Source organism: Geospiza fortis, unplaced genomic scaffold (genome assembly GCF_000277835.1).
Source record: "Geospiza fortis unplaced genomic scaffold, GeoFor_1.0 scaffold7, whole genome shotgun sequence".
NCBI classification, from domain to species: Eukaryota; Metazoa; Chordata; class Aves; order Passeriformes; family Thraupidae; genus Geospiza; species Geospiza fortis.
In genome coordinates, this window is record NW_005054344.1 from 4056676 (window position 1) to 4075769 (window position 19094).

General features: G+C 38.1%; 1 protein-coding gene across 1 annotated transcript in view; it reads right to left on the reverse strand.

Moving 5' to 3' along the window:
- The window catches only part of TRIQK (triple QxxK/R motif containing), a 61216-nt gene that overhangs the window by 41866 nt on the left and 256 nt on the right, over positions 1-19094 (reverse strand). Inside the window, exon 2 of the mRNA XM_005422891.2 lies at positions 1154-1234. Coding sequence (XP_005422948.1) covers positions 1154-1214 — 61 coding nt within the window. The 5' untranslated portion in view covers positions 1215-1234. The remainder of the gene's footprint in view (positions 1-1153; positions 1235-19094) is intronic.

Here is a 19094-nt window from a genome sequence, read left to right on the forward strand (position 1 = left end):
AACTCAAACACACCTGCAAAACTTGAGTTTTAAATCATATCCACACATTTTCAAACTCGCCCTCTAACATTAATTAAGTTCAGAGAACTGATTTCCATTGGCAAACTCTACAGTGGTATGAGTCAATGACCAGAATAGGAGCTGAAACAACCATTATCAGAGCAAAACGCAGAGCACAGTCTATTCATGCTCTCTGTCCTCTAAGAAGTATTGCAGTCACAGAAACACCTCCTAAGCTATGTAGTTTATTTGCCTGCCAGCATGAGATTCTTCCCTACAATAATTTTTAACACTTGCTTTCACCAACTTAAGAGCAATGTGTCACATTTAAAGAAAATGAGTTTACTATGAATGCCCCCCATAACCCTAGCTCTTTCACCTTGAGAGTGCACATTGTAAACAACCTTTTTTCCCCCAGACACTTGTTGTTTTCTGCATATTTAAACAGATGTGTGTGCTTAGCAACTGTAAAACAAAGTCATTTACTTAAATAACTGTGTACAGATTAAAGTATTTCATTTTATATATAAACTTTCAAAATACTGCGACTCTTTTGTATCATTTAACATACAGAGACAGAATCCTCATATATGGATTTCAAAAATAACTCACCTTTGCATTTAAGCAAAGAAAGAGGGATGTGCACTTGCAGTGTATCTATGTGAAGGTACATGTGTGCATGTACATATCTAAGTAAGTATTAGTCAAGGATAGAAAAAGTCCTAAGGAAAATAATTACCATGTTTAATATATCCATTAGTGTGAGAATAAATGCAGTTATACAATGCAAAGGTCTGCAACATTCATTGTATCAAAAATTGTTATGAATGAGGAAAGAATCTTGTTAGAAATGCCCATATATGAAATTAAAGACAAACAGGAGAATCAGGAAAGTTCCAACAGTTCAGAAATATTGTGAAGCCACTTTGCTGCAGTATTTCCCTAGTGTTTCCAAACACAGAGCATATACTTTATCTGAAGCTTGACACTCAAAATACTGTCTTCAGAAAGCTGAATGACTTACTAAACAGCATTTATAAAATGAAGTTTTTAAAGAGGAATGCTATGTTTTGTTACTAGTGGGCCTTGCTGGGGAAAAAAAAAAAGTTTTGTTTTTATTTTAAGCACACAAACTTTTCTTGCAAATTCTTACCTATTTGTTTCCTGTACTGGTCAACAGGAGTCCTTGATGTGGAGGCATCTTTTCTACCCATTGTTTTCAATCCAAAAATCACTGTCAGTATCAGAAAAAAAACCAACAAAAACAAACCAAAACAAAAACCACAACATTATTCCTAAATAAATTACTAGCAAAATCAATTGCTTATAACATCAGAAAAATGGTAACAAGCAACATTTACATGATTATACACAAAGACATAAGCCTTCCCCGAGTACAATGAGACACTGGAGTTAATCATCACTATTCTGAAGACTATTAGATACATTCTAAACATACCTTTTTCTTCATTGCATGGATTATTAACATTACAGAATGCCTGTTAGTTTGAATGAAAATAAAGAAAAAAGAAAGGATTTAAACTGATTGCACTGTAATTCAGCATTTGGTACCACTGTAATTCAGCATTTGGTACCACCAATTACATTCCTATATAATTTATTTCTTTAATAAACCAGGGAATGAATGTAGTATTGTGAGCTGTTTCCATTACTGAAAATACATTTACACCACACTTAGGAGTCGGAGGCAGGATTAGGCTGTGTGCATCCACAGGTGAAACTGCTCAGGAAAACCACCTGCAGACAAGCAGATACCTAAAACACAGCAACCCCACTCTCTCCTATTTTCCTGCCATGGGCTCTAGATATCTGTGAATGAATAGGAAATGGAGAACAAAAGCTGAAAGCTGGGGCTGTATGCATTTTACACCTCTCAGGCATGGTATTGATAGTTTAAATTACCTTCATTGCATTTCAGTAACAAGCAGCCAGACTCTTGAATGGGATTCTCAAGTTGCACAGCCATGTTGCACACATGCTCACAAGGAGGTGACACTACGACTGCACAAGGAACTGCACAGTCATCCATACAAAGATGTTCCTTCTGGTATACTGGCGCTTCCACACCATTCATGTAACCGAACAAGCATAATCTGAACACTGCTCTAGTAAATTCCTGATGTATCTTTTAACATGCAAAACCTTATGGTTTTATATTCACCCCTCACAGGGCTGCTTCTCAAGCGGCAGATCCTACAAACACGCTCATTTCACCTCTTTTTCCCTGGTTATGAAATAACTGGCTGTTACAGTCATGCTTATTGCTCAAAACACTGGGATTGAACCATTTTAGCTGGGCTGGAGACATTACTCACCACAGTGATGATAAGCCCCACCATCTGACTGCCTCTACAACACAAGAGTCCCAACATAAACACCCACACTCATGAGAGGTCTGACGTTTTCAAGAAGTGTCAGATTTACTGTTCAAGCACAGAAGATGCACAGCAGCCAACCCCTGCCTTTTCCCAACTGGCCCTGGTGAGAAGCATGCCAAGGGCAAACGTAGGCTGAATCATCCTGGGTAGCCACAAACCATGTGCAGATTGTGCACATATGGCCATGGAGTTATCTGCAAGAGTTGTACTTTTCTGTTAGGCATAACCAGCTGTGCTACAGCAAGACAAGAGTCCCTGGTTGCTGCCAAGGCACACTTTCTGGGAAGTGAAGCCCTGGAAGGCACTGAGATGCCAAATCACGACCCAAAAAGCATGCCATGGCACTGCTGAACACTACTGCCAGCATCCCAAATTTAAAGCAACCACCATTTATTTTCTCCATAGCTTCAGACATGACTTAAAATATAGCTGCAGTGATACCCACTGTTATTGTGCATTTTAAAACCACAAAGTTTATTATTTTATATTTATCTGTTCTATAGGAATTACTAGCATTTAACGTCAAGTGACAAATCCAGGTTCCTTAATTTCATTTGTGGGACATATGGCATAAAATGAACTGGATGGTCCAAAGTCAGCAACCTTTTTTAAAACATATTCAGGAATAATAGCAAGGTAAAGATGAGTGCCACTAGCTTTTAATCTGAACTGAAAATTCAATTATAGCGTTCTAATTTTTCCATACACTACTTTGGTTCAATTCAGAGAATACTCTGTGTTTTATGTAAAACACAGTTGCAGTGAACTGTAATTCATTGGGTTGCATTTCTTTCCCCTTCTATTATACTTCACAGGATTGGGTTGTATTTAATAACATTCACATCATAATAATTAGAATGGAAAAATAAAAGTACAATGTGAACTTTCAGCTAACTGAGGGGGTAACAGATACGGTTTTATACTGCAAAACTAGTTCTTGGCTTTTTTATGCCACTGCTAAGAGACTGTTTTGACTTGACTTTTGCAATTTCCATAGTCTACTAATGGTTTATAACAAAACATGAGCTGTGAAAGATGTTTCCAGTTTTAGCAATGCCAATAAGACAGAAGAAAACACAGGCAAAGATTATTTCCTGACATAAAATAAGCCACAGAGATACTCGTGTTTGCCTGCGTGGCTCAGTGTCACTGACTCTGGCACCTAGAACCTCGAGTCCTCTTTGTTCTTCAAAGGGATGCAGTAATCATCATTCATTCCCACTGCTTTGATGGTTACATAGCAAATGCCTGAGAAACCCATGGAGACACTGGCACACAGAGCCCAGTGTCCAATAAGAGAGCTATTTGCATAGAAGATCAGCCACAATTTAGAATGTGTTGTGATAGATGTGGAAAGGGAGTAACAGGTCTATACTAGCATGTTTGAAACTGAGATTGTTTTCACAATTTAATTCCTTGGGGACTATGGCTCATCACCTTCTCTTGTTAAGAATCCCACACTCTTGGGCAACTTGCCATGAGCTGGATTTAAACTAAAATATGGATTAATAAGAGGTAATATTTATTATTTATGAACCTTGCTGTAGGAGTGGTTTTCAATGCAACTTTCTAATCATTTTTTGATAAAGAAAAAGCCCAAAACCTTTGCTGAGTTACAAAACTAATCTTCCCTATTTAAAATAGGAGTGGTCATCCTACAACAATTGATCATCTTTACTGCAGAAGAAATTTACACTCAGGTCTCTGACCCTTTTGCTGCTTCTGACAGCAGCAAATGGAGGATCTTCTGGAGGCTTCTCCTGTATCTCTTTGCCAAACCAAAGGGGTAGGCAGCACGCTGTGCTGCACGCATCCCCAGCAGCTTTCAAGTCCCGAAAGTTTTAATGACTACACAACCATTTAAAAAAACACGTAAAGGAGCTCATCACTGCTCCTTTTACTGAAAATACTTGACAAGTAATTTCAGATAATATGAAAGCAATGTGAGCTGTCCTCAACTTTCAAGCTCTTATAAAAGATGGTTTTAAGAAAACAAAGTGAGGCCCCAATGATTTTTTTGTTTATTTCTGCTTCAGAAATGCTACAAGATTAAAAGACATCTTTGTTTTTGTGGTACCCTTCACTATTTTTTCATCCCTTTGGCTTCCCCTCTTGTAATTCACCTTTGAAAGTTGCAAACTCAGAAAAACACTTTGTTACTCTCTTTTACTCCTAAACAGTGGCTGATAAATTGCTTATTATGACCTCTAAGTGTCAGTAGCGTTTGGTGAGATAAAAACCAGTCCTAAATGTCCACTCAAGGTCTGGCTACACTTTAAATCCCAATTCACTGTTCTTGATGTATACATAGCATTTTCTAGACCAGTTTAAAAAACTGAAGAAATTACATAAATGAAATAGAAACTTACTATAAATGACTTTAGATATATTAATAAAAAATAAGAATAGGATCTATATATACAGAGATTGCACTTTGTACATTATTGGTGCAATACAAATGATTAATAACAATGATAAGCCTTAAAATGTATATCAGTGCACACTCACAAGACATGCATATCTGCATTAGTACAAACTTTCCCAGCATGATATCTGATAGCGTGTCTGCACTCTCCCAGTAGGTTGCCTAAATATTAACAGTGGGCACATTAAAGAAATAATCAATGAAATCACTGGTTTTGTAGCTGAGATATAGTTAGTCAGTTGAGAGAAAAGAAGTAAAACTTCAGGACAGAAAAGAACCACTACAGAACGTAAAGCTACTGAACCAAGTCTTTAGCATCTGCACACATGCAGAAGTGCCTCATCTTTAATTGCAAATAGATATCTACCTTAAACATAATTCTTTTTTTTGTTTGTTGGATGTAATGCAGGTTGACTATCTGAACTCAGAAATTGATTCATTTTTAACATGATTCAAAGATGTTATGAAAACTTACTCCTATAATTGAAGGAACTGGTCTTCTCCCAGTTAATTCCATAGCTGACAGATTAATAACTAATGTATAGTAAAATATTTACAAGGTACAAGAAAGCAAAAACAGCCTTTTATCTACCTCAGGTAAAATTCAAGGAGCACATCAGATCATCTGGAAACATCAAGTTATCCCAAAGAACTGGTAGGACTACATTTAAGGTGGGAAGCCATCTGCATGTAGGTATTTTGGGAACTGTTGCTGCTGGTTATTATAATTGGCTTTTTTTTGTTATTGTACTGCTGAAGTACAGTAACTAAGGTCTGTCTACACAGCAGTGGAAGCAGCCTGCAGCCAAAATTGCTAAAATAATGTAGATTATTTTCTAACCATACTGTAACCAAGAAAAAGAATTTAAAAATCTTTACTACTATTACTACCTTAAAAAAAAAACTTCTACAAAGAAAATACATTAATGTTCTTTTGGTAAGCCTTACAGTAGTCCTCCATTTCTCTGGAAAGTCTCTCTCAAAGAATGAGACTATTATTTCCAAGGAAAGAGTCCCCTGCCCATGCTGCTTCTTGCAGAATCTATCTCTGCTTTATCTGGGGATTTATTTATTCTTCTGTTAATAAAAGGAATGCAATACTTCCTTACTTAATTTAACCATGAAAGAAGCAGAGGTGATTTAAATTTAATTAAATTTAGGAAAATTAATAAAAAACACAGGACCCATAACTCCAGTCAGAACAGATATTAAAATAATTTCAACATTCTACACAAGGACAAGAAACAATGTATCACATCCCAAGATTCAAACGATATAGGAACTACAACTTTTACTCAGACATATATCATCAGGCTCTTCCATAGCTTCATGTAAGCAATAGTTAGAAAACACATTGTTACTTCCAATTAATACCCTCTATACTGTTGCTTTTTCAGCTATACAGTACCTACAAACTGCATGAAATTAGCTCTGCATTTATTTAACAAAAGTAATAAACAGGTAATAGTTCATAGGAATTTTGAGCATATCCTCATGAATATTTCCAAATCCTAAGGCAATATATTCTGAAAAACTAATTTAATCAACAACCCAGATTAGTCCCACTACATTTCAGGAACATAACTCAGACACACAAGCTACACAGGAGGTCATCTCCACTCCCTTTACAATGGGCGAAGAAAGAAATGTAATAGTTAGGAGTCCAAATCACCTCTGGCAATCTCGCTTTCTTGTTATGTTCCTAATTCTCTTCAGAGTGCCTAAAATTTGGTGGGATTATTTACACCCAAATATTTGCATTTTCTCATCTAGTGAAGAGTCTACATAATTTTGCTAAACATGGAATGTTTTTAAACATCACAAGAGTTGAAAAGATTATCCTTAAATGTTCTCACAGCTAAGAAGAGAGTAAACATTTCAAGGGTGGCAAAACCTGAATAAGATTTTTTTTAAAAGAATTTCGTATTTATGTAAAATTGCTTTCTTAAGCAAAAGTAGGCTATTAAAAATGTGAAAAGGTTCCTTCCATTCCCAGAAGAGTATAGTTTGCCTCTGCTTCTACAGGATGAAAATGCAGTAGGCCAAAACACACTTATAAAAGCACTACTTACACAGAAGAGATCTATTTTGCAATTGGTATTATACTTACTATAAAAAAATAGGAAATTTTGCAGAAGAATATTCCTAACTGTAGTGATTCTATACACCTTACATTTTATTTTCATTATTAGGTTGTTATGCTTTCAGAACAAGATTCCCTACTTACTTCAGAGATGTGTAGAGCTATAGCATGTGTGAAACATATATTCAATTTAATATGAAGACAGATCTTCATCTGAACGAATTTAAAACTCCAAATGTCCAAAGAGGAACTTTTCCCCCGCATTTTTATTAATCTGTGATGGCACTGATATGTCAAGAAAATATCCTTAAAGAAGTTCATGAAGGGGAAAAAAGCATACACATGGTTCATTTCTGCCTTGCCAGACAGTTCAAAATGTAGTACTTCACAGAGAGAAGAGTAATCTCCACTGAAGGGAAAATTACACAATAATTGACACCATACTTCAGAGAAACATTCTTCAAAATAACTGAATCTGTCTAAACATTTTTGGGGGGAGAGGGAAGGATATGGGACTATGGTAGAAATGAGAGCTAAAAAGGATAGAAGAATGGACACCCAGACCACTCCATTGCCCAGAGGCAGATCCACCAAGGATGGATACAGCTTCCATGGGAGCACCTGCAGACGCTGTACAGACACCTCTGCGGCACGAGGTGTTGGGAGATGTCACCACCATCACCCCACAAAACAGAGTGAAGCACAGCTCTCTGCCTCAAGAGTCAAAAAGTTCATAGAGTCAAGAGCACCAATGAGAAGCAATTATTTGCTCTGCCTCAGTAATTGACGTGTCAGCAGAGGACACTTCTGCAGTTCAGTTAAATCCCAGCAATTTTAGTCCCTCTTTGATCCCCACCACATACCCCTTCAGCACTCATTCCTTTGATGAAGTAGGGACTAACTTAAAAAACAGTATAAAGCTAGAGGTTAAAGACGTTAAATTTCAAAATCAGCTAAGTCTGCCTAAGCACTGCACTTCCAGTAAGTTACGAAGTTGCCATTCTTAAATGCAAGGGAGTCCCATATGGTTTTACCGGAGTCTTACTCCAAAGTCTCTGAGACTCTACCCTCCTAGGTGCTACAGCAAGGGAAGAGTGACTTCTTTCCCTTCCTCAAATGAGAAATTAAGCCCTCTGTTCTCCCCTCTTTAGTTGTGGGAACTGACAAAAGTTCTATTTTTCCTAAACGCTACTTCTTTCCTGGGACTGCCACAAGCCATGGCCTTGCTTTAAGCCTGAATGCTTCAATTACACACACTTGTTAATTTCTCATTTGTAGAGTTTTAAGCTTAGGCTCATTTTTGATGGAAATTAAATTCTGATTTCTTCCTCGTGAGAAGAAGTATTTAGGGATTATCCTTCCCTTTAGTATATCCATCTTAAACTACAGTTCTCAACCATCCAGAGAACAGTGTTTCACAAAGTTTTCAGTGTTGCAAAATGGGGTAATGACCTTTATTGAAAATAAATCTTGTAACTTCTAAAGTTATTCAGACACACAAAAAATTGGAACAGGTAACAATTTCATATTTATAATGCTTTTATTTCTATGATGCCTTTCTTTTCACTTGCCTTACCTTAAGACTACTAAAACCAATATATTTCAGAGCAAATTATTTAAAAGCTGAAATATTTTTTAAAGTAATATACCAGAACAAGACAGTTTGAAACTGCTGTAATTTTTCCTTTCTTTTCACGCTCACACTGTTTATAAAAAACCCAAACTTTTTAAAGTATGTGAGGTTAAGTCTCCACTTAATTTTTCTCCATTAATTCTAACACTGATATCCATTTTCCTTGAATATGCCTATCATTCAAGGAGAAACCCGACTCTTGGCAAATAAAATTATCTTAATAACTGAAAACCAGAAGAAAAAACAGTCACAAATACATCATGCAGGCACAAAGCTGGCAGGCAGACAAATGTGCCCTTCTGTAACATATTTCACTGTAGTATCACACCATGTCCCATGATACGACTTCAAGTCATAGTAATTGCCAAAACTGGTCACATGTTTATGGCCAAATGAGTGCTTCCCTTCTCACCCTGAGCAAGCCTGCAAAAGTTGAAAATACTCTACAAATGACAGCAGCAAATAATACTTGAGTCCACATAAACCTAATAGTAAGTCTTCAGCAAAACTAAATTATTAGTTCCATTACTAAACCTGGCGTACAACAAGACTTAAAGGATAATCCTGGAGGCCCAAGGGCCTGCCACCAGAGCCCTGGAGAGGCTGAAGCAGGCAAGGAGAAACACCCCTCTAAGGTTAGGGTGAGAAGTGCCTCCCTCCCATAGGCCTCAGCAGGCACATGGTAACGTCTCAAGTTCTATTGGTTTGTTCCACCCCAGTTCAACCCTGGTTCTCACATATTTGCATTCTCCCCTCTCCCAATCCCCACTGGTCCCAGTTTGCTACAGTGTCCCACCCCTGTTACCCTATTAGTTCCCCTGGTTGGCTGCCCCCGCACACTTTCACCTGTTCCCATTGGTCCTTGACCCTCAGATCTACCCCTTTTCCCCCATATAAAACTTTGTGCCCTCAGCCCAAGTTTGTCTTTGTCCCTGGACTCCCTTTGAAGTAATACGAAGCTTTCAGATCTCCAAAGAAAGACCTGTCCTTCACCTCTTTCATCAGCCATGGTGGCAAGCGTGCTCTGGGCCCCGAAAGCACTGCTTGCTCTCAGAAGAGCCCATTGAAGCTCACTACTTCAGGTAATCTCTCCATCCAGCATTCAGAACAAATGCACATTTTTTCCTTTCTCTGAAGCTACTGCAGCTCAATAAGTATTAAAAAGGTTGATCTATGAATGAAGAAAAATCATTTTATGGCTTTTTTTTTGTTTCACATGCTGTATTAAGCATCCCGGAAAGCAATTCAGCTTAAAAAAAAACCAAAAAACAAAAAAACCATCTAGTCTAGTCAGCAGGCAAAAGAAACATGAAGTATAAGGAGTTTTAATTTGGTGGGTTTTGTACTTATGTTTTCCTCCATTGCTCAACAGGTCATTAAAGACAGAGCAATCACAGAATTGGTCAGGTTAGAAGAAACCACAGTGGGTCACCTGGTCCAGCATCCCTGATTGAGGAGGGTCTTCCTGCAACACATGGCACAGGACTCCATTCAGATACAGATCTTCCCCATAAAGATCAGAACATAAAGCTGGCATGCATTTCATCAGCCTTAACACAATGTCTTTTTGTGTACTTTCTTTCTTTTAAACTGAGACAAAAACCAGTAGATAAGCAGTATTTAACTTAAGCGTTAACAGAAAAAATGTAAAGTTCAGCCCAACAACACTTAATAATGAGCTTAATAGTCAGCCTTAGTGAACACAGACCCACAGATGTTAACAGCAGCATTTTCAAAACCAAGTCCTACTTGATTTTGAAGGATTAGGCCATAAGTGGGTAAGAAGTTTAATATGGGGTAAATAACATCAGCTCAGTAGTTTCCCAAGTTATTCAAAACAACAGGCCAAGCACACTCTCTGTAGATTTAAATTGCTCAAGACTTGGCTCTCCTGAAAACTACCTGGAGATCCCATTAAAGGCAATGATTTTTAAGATAAAGAATAAAGTAATAGCTTACATGATACCATCTCTTTGGGAGCTTTATGTTGTATTTGGGCAAAAAGGGGAGTGTAAGATCATTGATATCTATCTACAATCTGAACCTTGAAGAAAGATTGAATTAAATGAATGGATCAAAATCAGGCTAAAACCTTTATATGCACCAAATGAAAAAATAAGCTTTGATAATCATCAGAAAATCTGGTAAACTGTTTCCTTGGCTCGTTTTGCAGCAGAGAAATTTGTGGAGTGCAGCTGGGAAGAAAGGCAGCAAAATGAAAACCCATCAACCAGCAGAAAATGATCAGTTGAAATAGAATGTCACGTGAACAGCTGAAGATCTTGGATTAAACCATTTGTGCAAATGCCTGTTTGGGCTCTTTTCATGGCTCTTCCCACTAATGGGAACCGGGTGGAAGGAAACTACAGCCCCATCTCTTCCCTCTGCTCCTGAACAGCATGCAGGTGTGTGTCATAAGGAAGAGATTTTGCTTCAGGGTTCCTTGTCCAGAAAAATGCCAAAAGAAAGGATGACACTGAGACAGAAACATTAAAAAAAGTATTCCTTTTGTTTTGAGTCACTCAGTATGAATGAAATTTTATTTACCATAAAAATACTAGTAAAATACAAAATTAACACTTTTTTATGGGTCGCTGCTTTAGAAGATGGCTCATTTTTTAAGATCCTGAATTCTAATGCATTAAAGGTTGGCCTTTTCTGGCCTAAAAGATACCTCTGATGAGAGATTCCCATACTGTAAACCAGTTACAAACAAGAGAGTTTTAAGACTCCTAAAAGACATCATTTGGAAAGCAGTTTGTGAGCATTTCTTATGGAATCTAGCCTGAGATAAAATGGCGGACAACAATTCACTCCATTTGCTCAAATTGCCTGACTGCATCTCTCTAAGCACTAGGGAGTCCTTGGGTGACAAACCAGGACAAGGGGTTTGTACATGCCCTTTGCTAGAGTCAAAGCAGAATGTGTGCTTCTGCCATAAAGTTTTATTAGGAGAAGGTGACTGACTGCCTGAAATCTAGCCTTGTAAATTACATACAACCATGAAAAACCTTCTAGAGCATACAGTTAAATGAGTTCAGATTGGTTTTCTTAAGAACACACCAACATCACAAGAAACTGCAGGTCTATTCCCCTCTTGCTACAATTGCCCAGTCTGGCCACTACTGTATCAACAGCTGTACAGTTGTTGATACAGTAGTGTAAGTAACTATAAAAGTTTAAGCAGAGCTGGGTCAACTCTGAAAATGATGCTAAATTGCCTCCTCTTTTACCTTTCAGAAGACTTTATCCCATGCACTCAGCTTTGCAGCTGTCCCAGTTGTTTCCACACTGACCTATATATTTATTTTAATAAGGTGAGTAAATAAAATGTGTAACAGTATAGTACAAGGGAAACACCCTTCCAGCTCTTCACTACTTCCAGCAATGTGCGTAAATGTGAAGGCTCAAAACCAGGAAAGAGACAAGTTTGGTAAGAGAGTCATCACCCTGGGCTTTTTCCTACACACATTCTTCCCTCCCCTTCAAGGTCCCCTCAAGGTAGAGTACATATTCTATAGCGCCCTTCTATGGTCAGGATACAGAACTGAACCAAGCCTATACAATATACATTACTTGTGTGCAATAAATGACAGAATACAAATGCTTTGAATTCCTTACTCTGCATATATGGCTATGTTTTAGTACAGCATCCACATTTACATCATAATTTCCATGGGTCTATATAAACATGCATGAAGATAAAGAGGCACTCTTCCTATGCAGAACTGTAAGAATTCACCCAGAAGCCTTGCTCTGTAAATTATTTCAGATGTATTTTAATGAAGCCATAAAAGATATTAGCAAGTGTGTCAGGAACTTTAGATTTAAATTATTATGATCTGTTACTCTAACAGAAGTTATTAGTATTATTTAACCCCACTCATATACTTAAAATGAAAGTAGTTTCAAGGTTTTTTTCATTAGGTTTTGTCTCTGTAATATTTTTTCCAGAACACCCTTCCTGTTTAGCCTGCTGGTCTCTAGCTTTGTACACACAGAAAGATACCAAAATAACCCAGGCTTTCAAATTATTCTATCATTCAGAATAAAAAGTAACAATCTTTTAATTCCAAATTACAGGAAGATTCATTCATAAATTAAATAGCATGTCAAAAAATTCCAAGCAAAGCAACATCCACCCTTGCTTTTACCATTTCATGATTTCAGAATAAAAAAAAACCCCAGTAAACTATTACCTGCTGCAATTCTTAGCAGCACCATTAAAATAATACTCAAATTTGTTGAAAAAACATATTCTTTAAAGCTTTTCATGCTGCATATATATATATATATATATATATATATATATATAACAAAACAGAAACAATGCTTTTCATGTCCTCTGCAAAGGGAAGAAATGACAAATTCAAACAGATACAGCATAGCCTTGCCTAGGACACTAAACAGTAGGTATGCAGGAGAGCCTCTGCAGCAAAGAGGTGGGAGGGAGAGTTAACAGAGCTGGCCGAGGTAAGGCAGATGTGTGGTCAGAAACACCATGGCAAGCGTGAACCCAATCTCAAACCACCTCCCAAGGGCAGTTCTACAAACAGAACTAGGTCTGTTCAGGACCTTCATCATGCTTTCAAATTTTTCAGGACATGTTTTCCATCGAAATAAAACTAGATGCAACATTCCTGCACTGGTCTTATTATTCAAACCATGCTTCTACCTCTCCTAGGCATCACCTTCTTGACACTGCCCTGCACTTGAATCCTCTTTGTCTACAGGACCTTCCTCACAAACCTCTAAGTCTTTCCTCAGCCACACCTCTAGAAGATAAGAATTTTCCATTCTGCACACACATCCAGCATTCCTTGTTCCTTGGCACATGCACATGAACTACATGAACTACTAACAGACTCATGTTACCATGATCTCAGCCATGCTTTAAACTTCATCCTTTCTTCATCAATTCAGCAATCACTGAACTATTCATCCTTTGCCACTATGCTTGTATGTTTACACACAGACAACTGACCAAAACAACAAGCAGATCACACCTGATGCGAATGCTGGGACAAGTCCCCAGAGGCTCTCAACCATTGCCAGTGGCCTCCCAGTCATTACTTCTGAGTGCTGGCAGCTCAGCAGCTCTTTATCCATTTTATTGTTACTGTACAGTTTGAATTTTAGAATTAATTTTAGTTGTGTAATAGTAAATCAAGGACCTAACCAAATGTTAGCTATATAAATAGTGTGCTTTCACTTTGACAGCCAAGACACAAAAACAAAGCAAGTAATCCACTGCTTCAGGTTAACAATTTCCTTTTGGCAAGTGTCTAAGTAATACAAAACTGGTCTAGCAGTAAAGTAAGTGATGCAATCTTAACTGGAGGCAGTGTAACCAGCTCCTCACATAATGAGAGCAACACACCGCCTACTAAACAATTTCTATAGCATACATATTACATGAAAGAAAGATCTATGGTTTTTAATATAAGCTTTTAGGCATGATCACTTGTAAAAGCAGACAGAAGTCACAGTGTAAGCAGAGGTGGTGATATGGTAAAGCCAAGCTTGGAAATATCCTCCACACTGACTTGATACAGTGACAAACTGAAAATATAGGCAATTTTAAAAAAAAGTTTTAAACATATTCAAGTCAAAACCACGGAGGAGTCTCTTCAACAAGCTCTGGGCATCTGAGAGGCTTTAAGATGTTGCTGACCCAGGTGCTTAATCTCCTGCCAGTTTAGGAGGCTGTAAGAAAGGACAACAAAAGGGGATATGTTCTGTGCCCAGGACCAAGGATCTGATTCCCAGCCTCTGCATCAGCACAGAGCCCCGTAAAAGGAATGTGAGCTCAGGTGAGGGAAGTGAACTGAGGTGCAGGTATTGCCAGTTCCTCCATACAGACTGCAATCTCAGGGGTGGGGAGAAGCAACCAGCTGGCACCATTTTAAACTACAGCATTTAAGGCTTCTAGAGTACATCTGTCAGAGCCATTTGTGAATAAATTTCAGCATAAGAGTTTGTAGAATTGAGAACTTCATACGTAAAGATTACAATGAAAACACAATAGATAAAAGCACAAAAAGCTACACAGGCTGATTGATAATGTAAATGTGAGAGGGAATTATCATGGGTAAAAGTAACCTTTTCTTCATATACACCACACAGCACAGCCAGGGAAAAAACAACTGAGACTTCGAAACCTACTACATTTGCAAGCCAATCTGTTTCCCCAATATAAAAAACACCTCATGACATAAAATGTTATTATTTTGTTTCACTATTTATTTTATTTTAATAGAAATACATGAGAATTAATTTAGCTTTCTGGCTAGAGGCAAAAAACTACAGACAATGCAACCCCATTTTTAATTTGTTGTCTTACCTAAAACTAGAAATAACAGCATTAAAAAGTGACAACAAATTTGTGTAGAAAATTGTGTGCTTCAGCTTGTCCTCTGGATTTTAACTTTCCAACTATCATTCCCAACACTAACCTACTGCCATCATTTGCTCTTTTCCCCTCTCACACTTGTCCTTTCTGCTGTGACTTCACCACCATAACTTTCTGCTGTCAGAACAGTCCTTCCTTATTTATTCATTTTACCAGCTCAACATCTAGCCCTGGATTTCTACTGCACCCTTCCTTTCCTATCCCCAATCCTTCTTTACAAACCCTTCTGGGTTTACACTGGCCAATTCATCAGCCTTTCTTCCCAATTCTGCCTCTTTTTTGATTGTGAATCACACTCAGTGAAGGATGACGACAAGAACAATCACAACATATGAATGAACAATATTTTGATGATGCATGTATTACATTAAAACTGCAAAAAATCTTGGGACACAATAAACTGTATTGTGCAAAGCTCCACTGTATCACTGCAGTGTGTGTTTAGAAAGCTGGAATCAAACTTAAAAAAATCACTAATGATGATTTTTGCCCTGTGGCTACAAAACCGCAAAACAAATGAGAAACAAAGGAATTAGCACTGTCCCTATAAGGAATGCCTCAAGTATTAACTCACTGATTACAGGGGTGTCTGTGCACAGCTAGTGATATAAAAGCACCTGGGATTCTATGACATTTTCCCATGACCTTCAAACAAAATTCTAAAGAATAAAAATTTATCAAGAATCATCGGCTGTTGCAGATAATTCTGCAATATTAAAGCTGCATTAATGCAAGTTCTATTTGAAAACACACATGCAAGAACACACACTGCAAACAGACATTGTTGTTCTTCCACAGCCATGCCAGTGACCATCTATGTTTGTCATTACATGCAACAACAGCTGCTTACTCTACAGCAAACACCACATTTTTTCTAGAACTACCTTTCTTTCCTGTTTTCTTTTCAAAAGGAAAAAAAAATTGTTACCTGCTTATTTTGTGTGTCAAAAAATACTTCAAGAATAAACCTGATTATTAAAGAGCTATAAGAGACATGGTTTCTTCATCTCCTCTACCAACCATGCCACAAGGTTTATGTTGTACATAATACTGCAGTGATATATAGGATCATCAGGTTAGTTAACTAAAACCAGTTTCACTGTGCCTATGATTGATCAACTATGGGACTACTAAAACATTAAAAATGTTAATCTTTGTAATAATCTCCTGAAAAATTTTTATATTAATTTAAACCATGGATCATTTTAATATTTAATCATCGCAGACTTCACTTGGAATGAGGATAGCCATTCACTGAAAAGCACTTCATTTTTTATTTTGAAAAATGATCAGCTGGTATTTATTTTGTAAATCTGTTCACATATTTTCCTCAAGCAAAGTAAACCTGCAAGCAAATGAAAAAATCCTCAAGAGCAGAAAAATTTAAGGCAGAGTTTGGGTCAGAAAACATTGACTTTCACACTCCTGTTTCCCAGGAGTAACTGCATTACAAGAGTCATACTGTATGAGAGTAAGAGGACTGGGGGAGACTCCTACTGCAAATGGAAATGACTGCCTTCTTTGTCTACATCTTATAATCACCTATGTTGCATTCTCTTTGCATATCTCATAACGTGTAAACATAATAATTCACTTTTTCTTCACAAGTACTTAACAGAGTGTTTTTTAACAGGCAACCCAATTTTGTAACATTAGCCCAACTCCTATCCTCTCCTGTAATTCACAGCTTGCCTTGCTTAATGCAAAATTTATATTAATATGGAAATATCCCAAAGAAAGAAACCAAACAACTTCCTAGTCATGATAAAACCTCATAGAAACTCTAAAATTCTAACTGTAATTAACAGTAACTATTCTTCATCTTATCAATTAATTTTGAAAAGTATTGAAAATTATCTAACCAAAACTAATTCATGGTCTAGAGAAACAAATTTCACAGAAAAATTCAAGAACAGCATCTTCACTGCACTGCAAAAACAGAATCCAAAGAAAACAACTCTTGTCTTGTTTTCTACATAGGGTCTACTAAAACTGGATGTTCTCTGGAGCTACTACCATAAAGTACACTGAGCTTCAGGTGTCCTTTAGACTGGGCTGCGGGAATTTGGCTGAAATATTTGAATTAAGTAAATCCTAAAAATACCCTGAGTGGTACCAGAGGTTAATATATTAGCTTACATGACTGGACTTCATTCTGTATTTTTGACCAATAGTGAGGTAGAAGATTTTCAAACTGGCACACAAACTGGCTTTCTAATCTGAAGAGGCTGCAGAGTCTAAGAGCAAGAACTACGAAATCCAGAATGGGCAGAAGTGAGTGCAGCAACTTTCAATGCATATAAACTTCCTCTGCATAGTTCAAATTCATGGAAAAAAGCCCACAACTAACCAAGCAAAAACCAGTAATAAAGGCACTGCCTTTACTCCCAATTTTATGAAGAAATTATCTATCTCCTTATGTATTACCTTTCACTAAAGTATGCTCTTAAGGAACAATGTATGGAAAAATCCTGGTCATTCAATGTGATACAGTAATAAACTCTGGAACTCAGTTGCTTGTACCTGAAATGGAAGACATAGTCCTGTTTATATGACTTTATTAAAGCCACATATATGTCCTTGTATAAAATTCAGTGTAAGACTTAAAGCTAAACACATAAGGAAATTCACCACTGTTGAAAGGTGTCTCTGCTTTAGTAATCTGATGTGAAGCAATCTTTTAAAACCTATATGTCTGAACAGATCCCATATTTGCATTGAGAAAGTATTTTCTGTATTGTTTTTGCAAATACAAAATACTATTTTAAGCACTATAAGTCAGTTGTAGAACATTGTGGTAATCTCTTCTTGGCTACATAAATTCACAGAATTCCCAAGACTGTTGATGGACCTTTTAGGTCATCTACTTGTGCTCATCTATTCCTGCTCAACCAGGTTTAGCTAGAAGACTTACACATAAATTATATCTGAAGTAGACTTACATCTTTCCAACTTTCACAATGACATATAACAAGTCCTAGAGGATGAATGGTATTAATGAATGATGAAAGACAATCATATCAACAAAAAAACGGGTCAAATTTTTCTTCAGGCGAGCAGACAAGCTATTTTCTGAACAATGGTTTGTCTCCAGCCAGTTTTGTACCAAAGAGTGAAGTGATTCAGCCAAGGGTGACGTGTCAAAATGCAGTACTTAAGAAATGGTTCAATTTTCCCCACATTCGTAGAATTTAGCGTATCTCTTAAACATCACTTTATACAGTTTTCCACTATAGAAGTCCATCTCTAATAGCAGGTACCCTACCCTTCTGATTAGCGCTTTAGGAACGAGCCTGGGCCCCAACAGGAAGGAACTCAAAACCTATGACATGCAATTGAGTTACTGAGTGTGAAGGTGTGTGCTGCACATACAGCCCAATTACACCATAAGCTCTTTCAGAGGAGGTTTGTGATACTACTGTAATCTGTCCTTGTAACTGTGTGGGCTGATGGAAGGTGGAGCAGCTTGAGAGCCACATCAATGGTGTGGCAGGGAATCCCCTGCCAACACTTCACATTTAGAAGCTTTTGCAGCTCACATATTCTCACATATTTTTGTCCAGGATTTTCTGAGCACAGGCATGACCAGAGCCCTCTGCAAAGAACACAAAGGAGTCCAATGTACCCGGAACACATCACGCCTATAAGGCAAACATAGCCAACTCAACACTCTGGGTTGGATCAGATTTACTGCACACCCACAGCCGGCCCGGTCTCACCGCACGTGGGCAGTCAGCACACACAGAGCAGCGGATTGTCCAGCTCCAAACACCCTAAAACCTCACACAAGACAGAGTTTCGCACACACACCCAACCACAGGCCGGCAGCCTGTGAGCAGTCGTGCTCACGAAGGAAAACCGCGAGCTATCCTCCCATGGAGGCACTGCAGGCTTCGGCCAGTTCGGCCCCGCTGCGTGCCCGGGCCAGGCCTCGAACACAGCCCCGCCGAGGACACCTAGGTGAGGGGTTTGTTTCCCTCCAGTTTGGCTGCCTGGTCAGGGTCGTACTTCTTCGAGCACGGAGAAGCAGCCCTGGCAGTGGAGGGGTCCCGGCACGGTGAAACGGAACACCAAACAGGACAGCGCAGCACGGCAGCCATTCCCGCCCACGCCCAATATGGCGGGCGGCCCGCCGCGCCCCG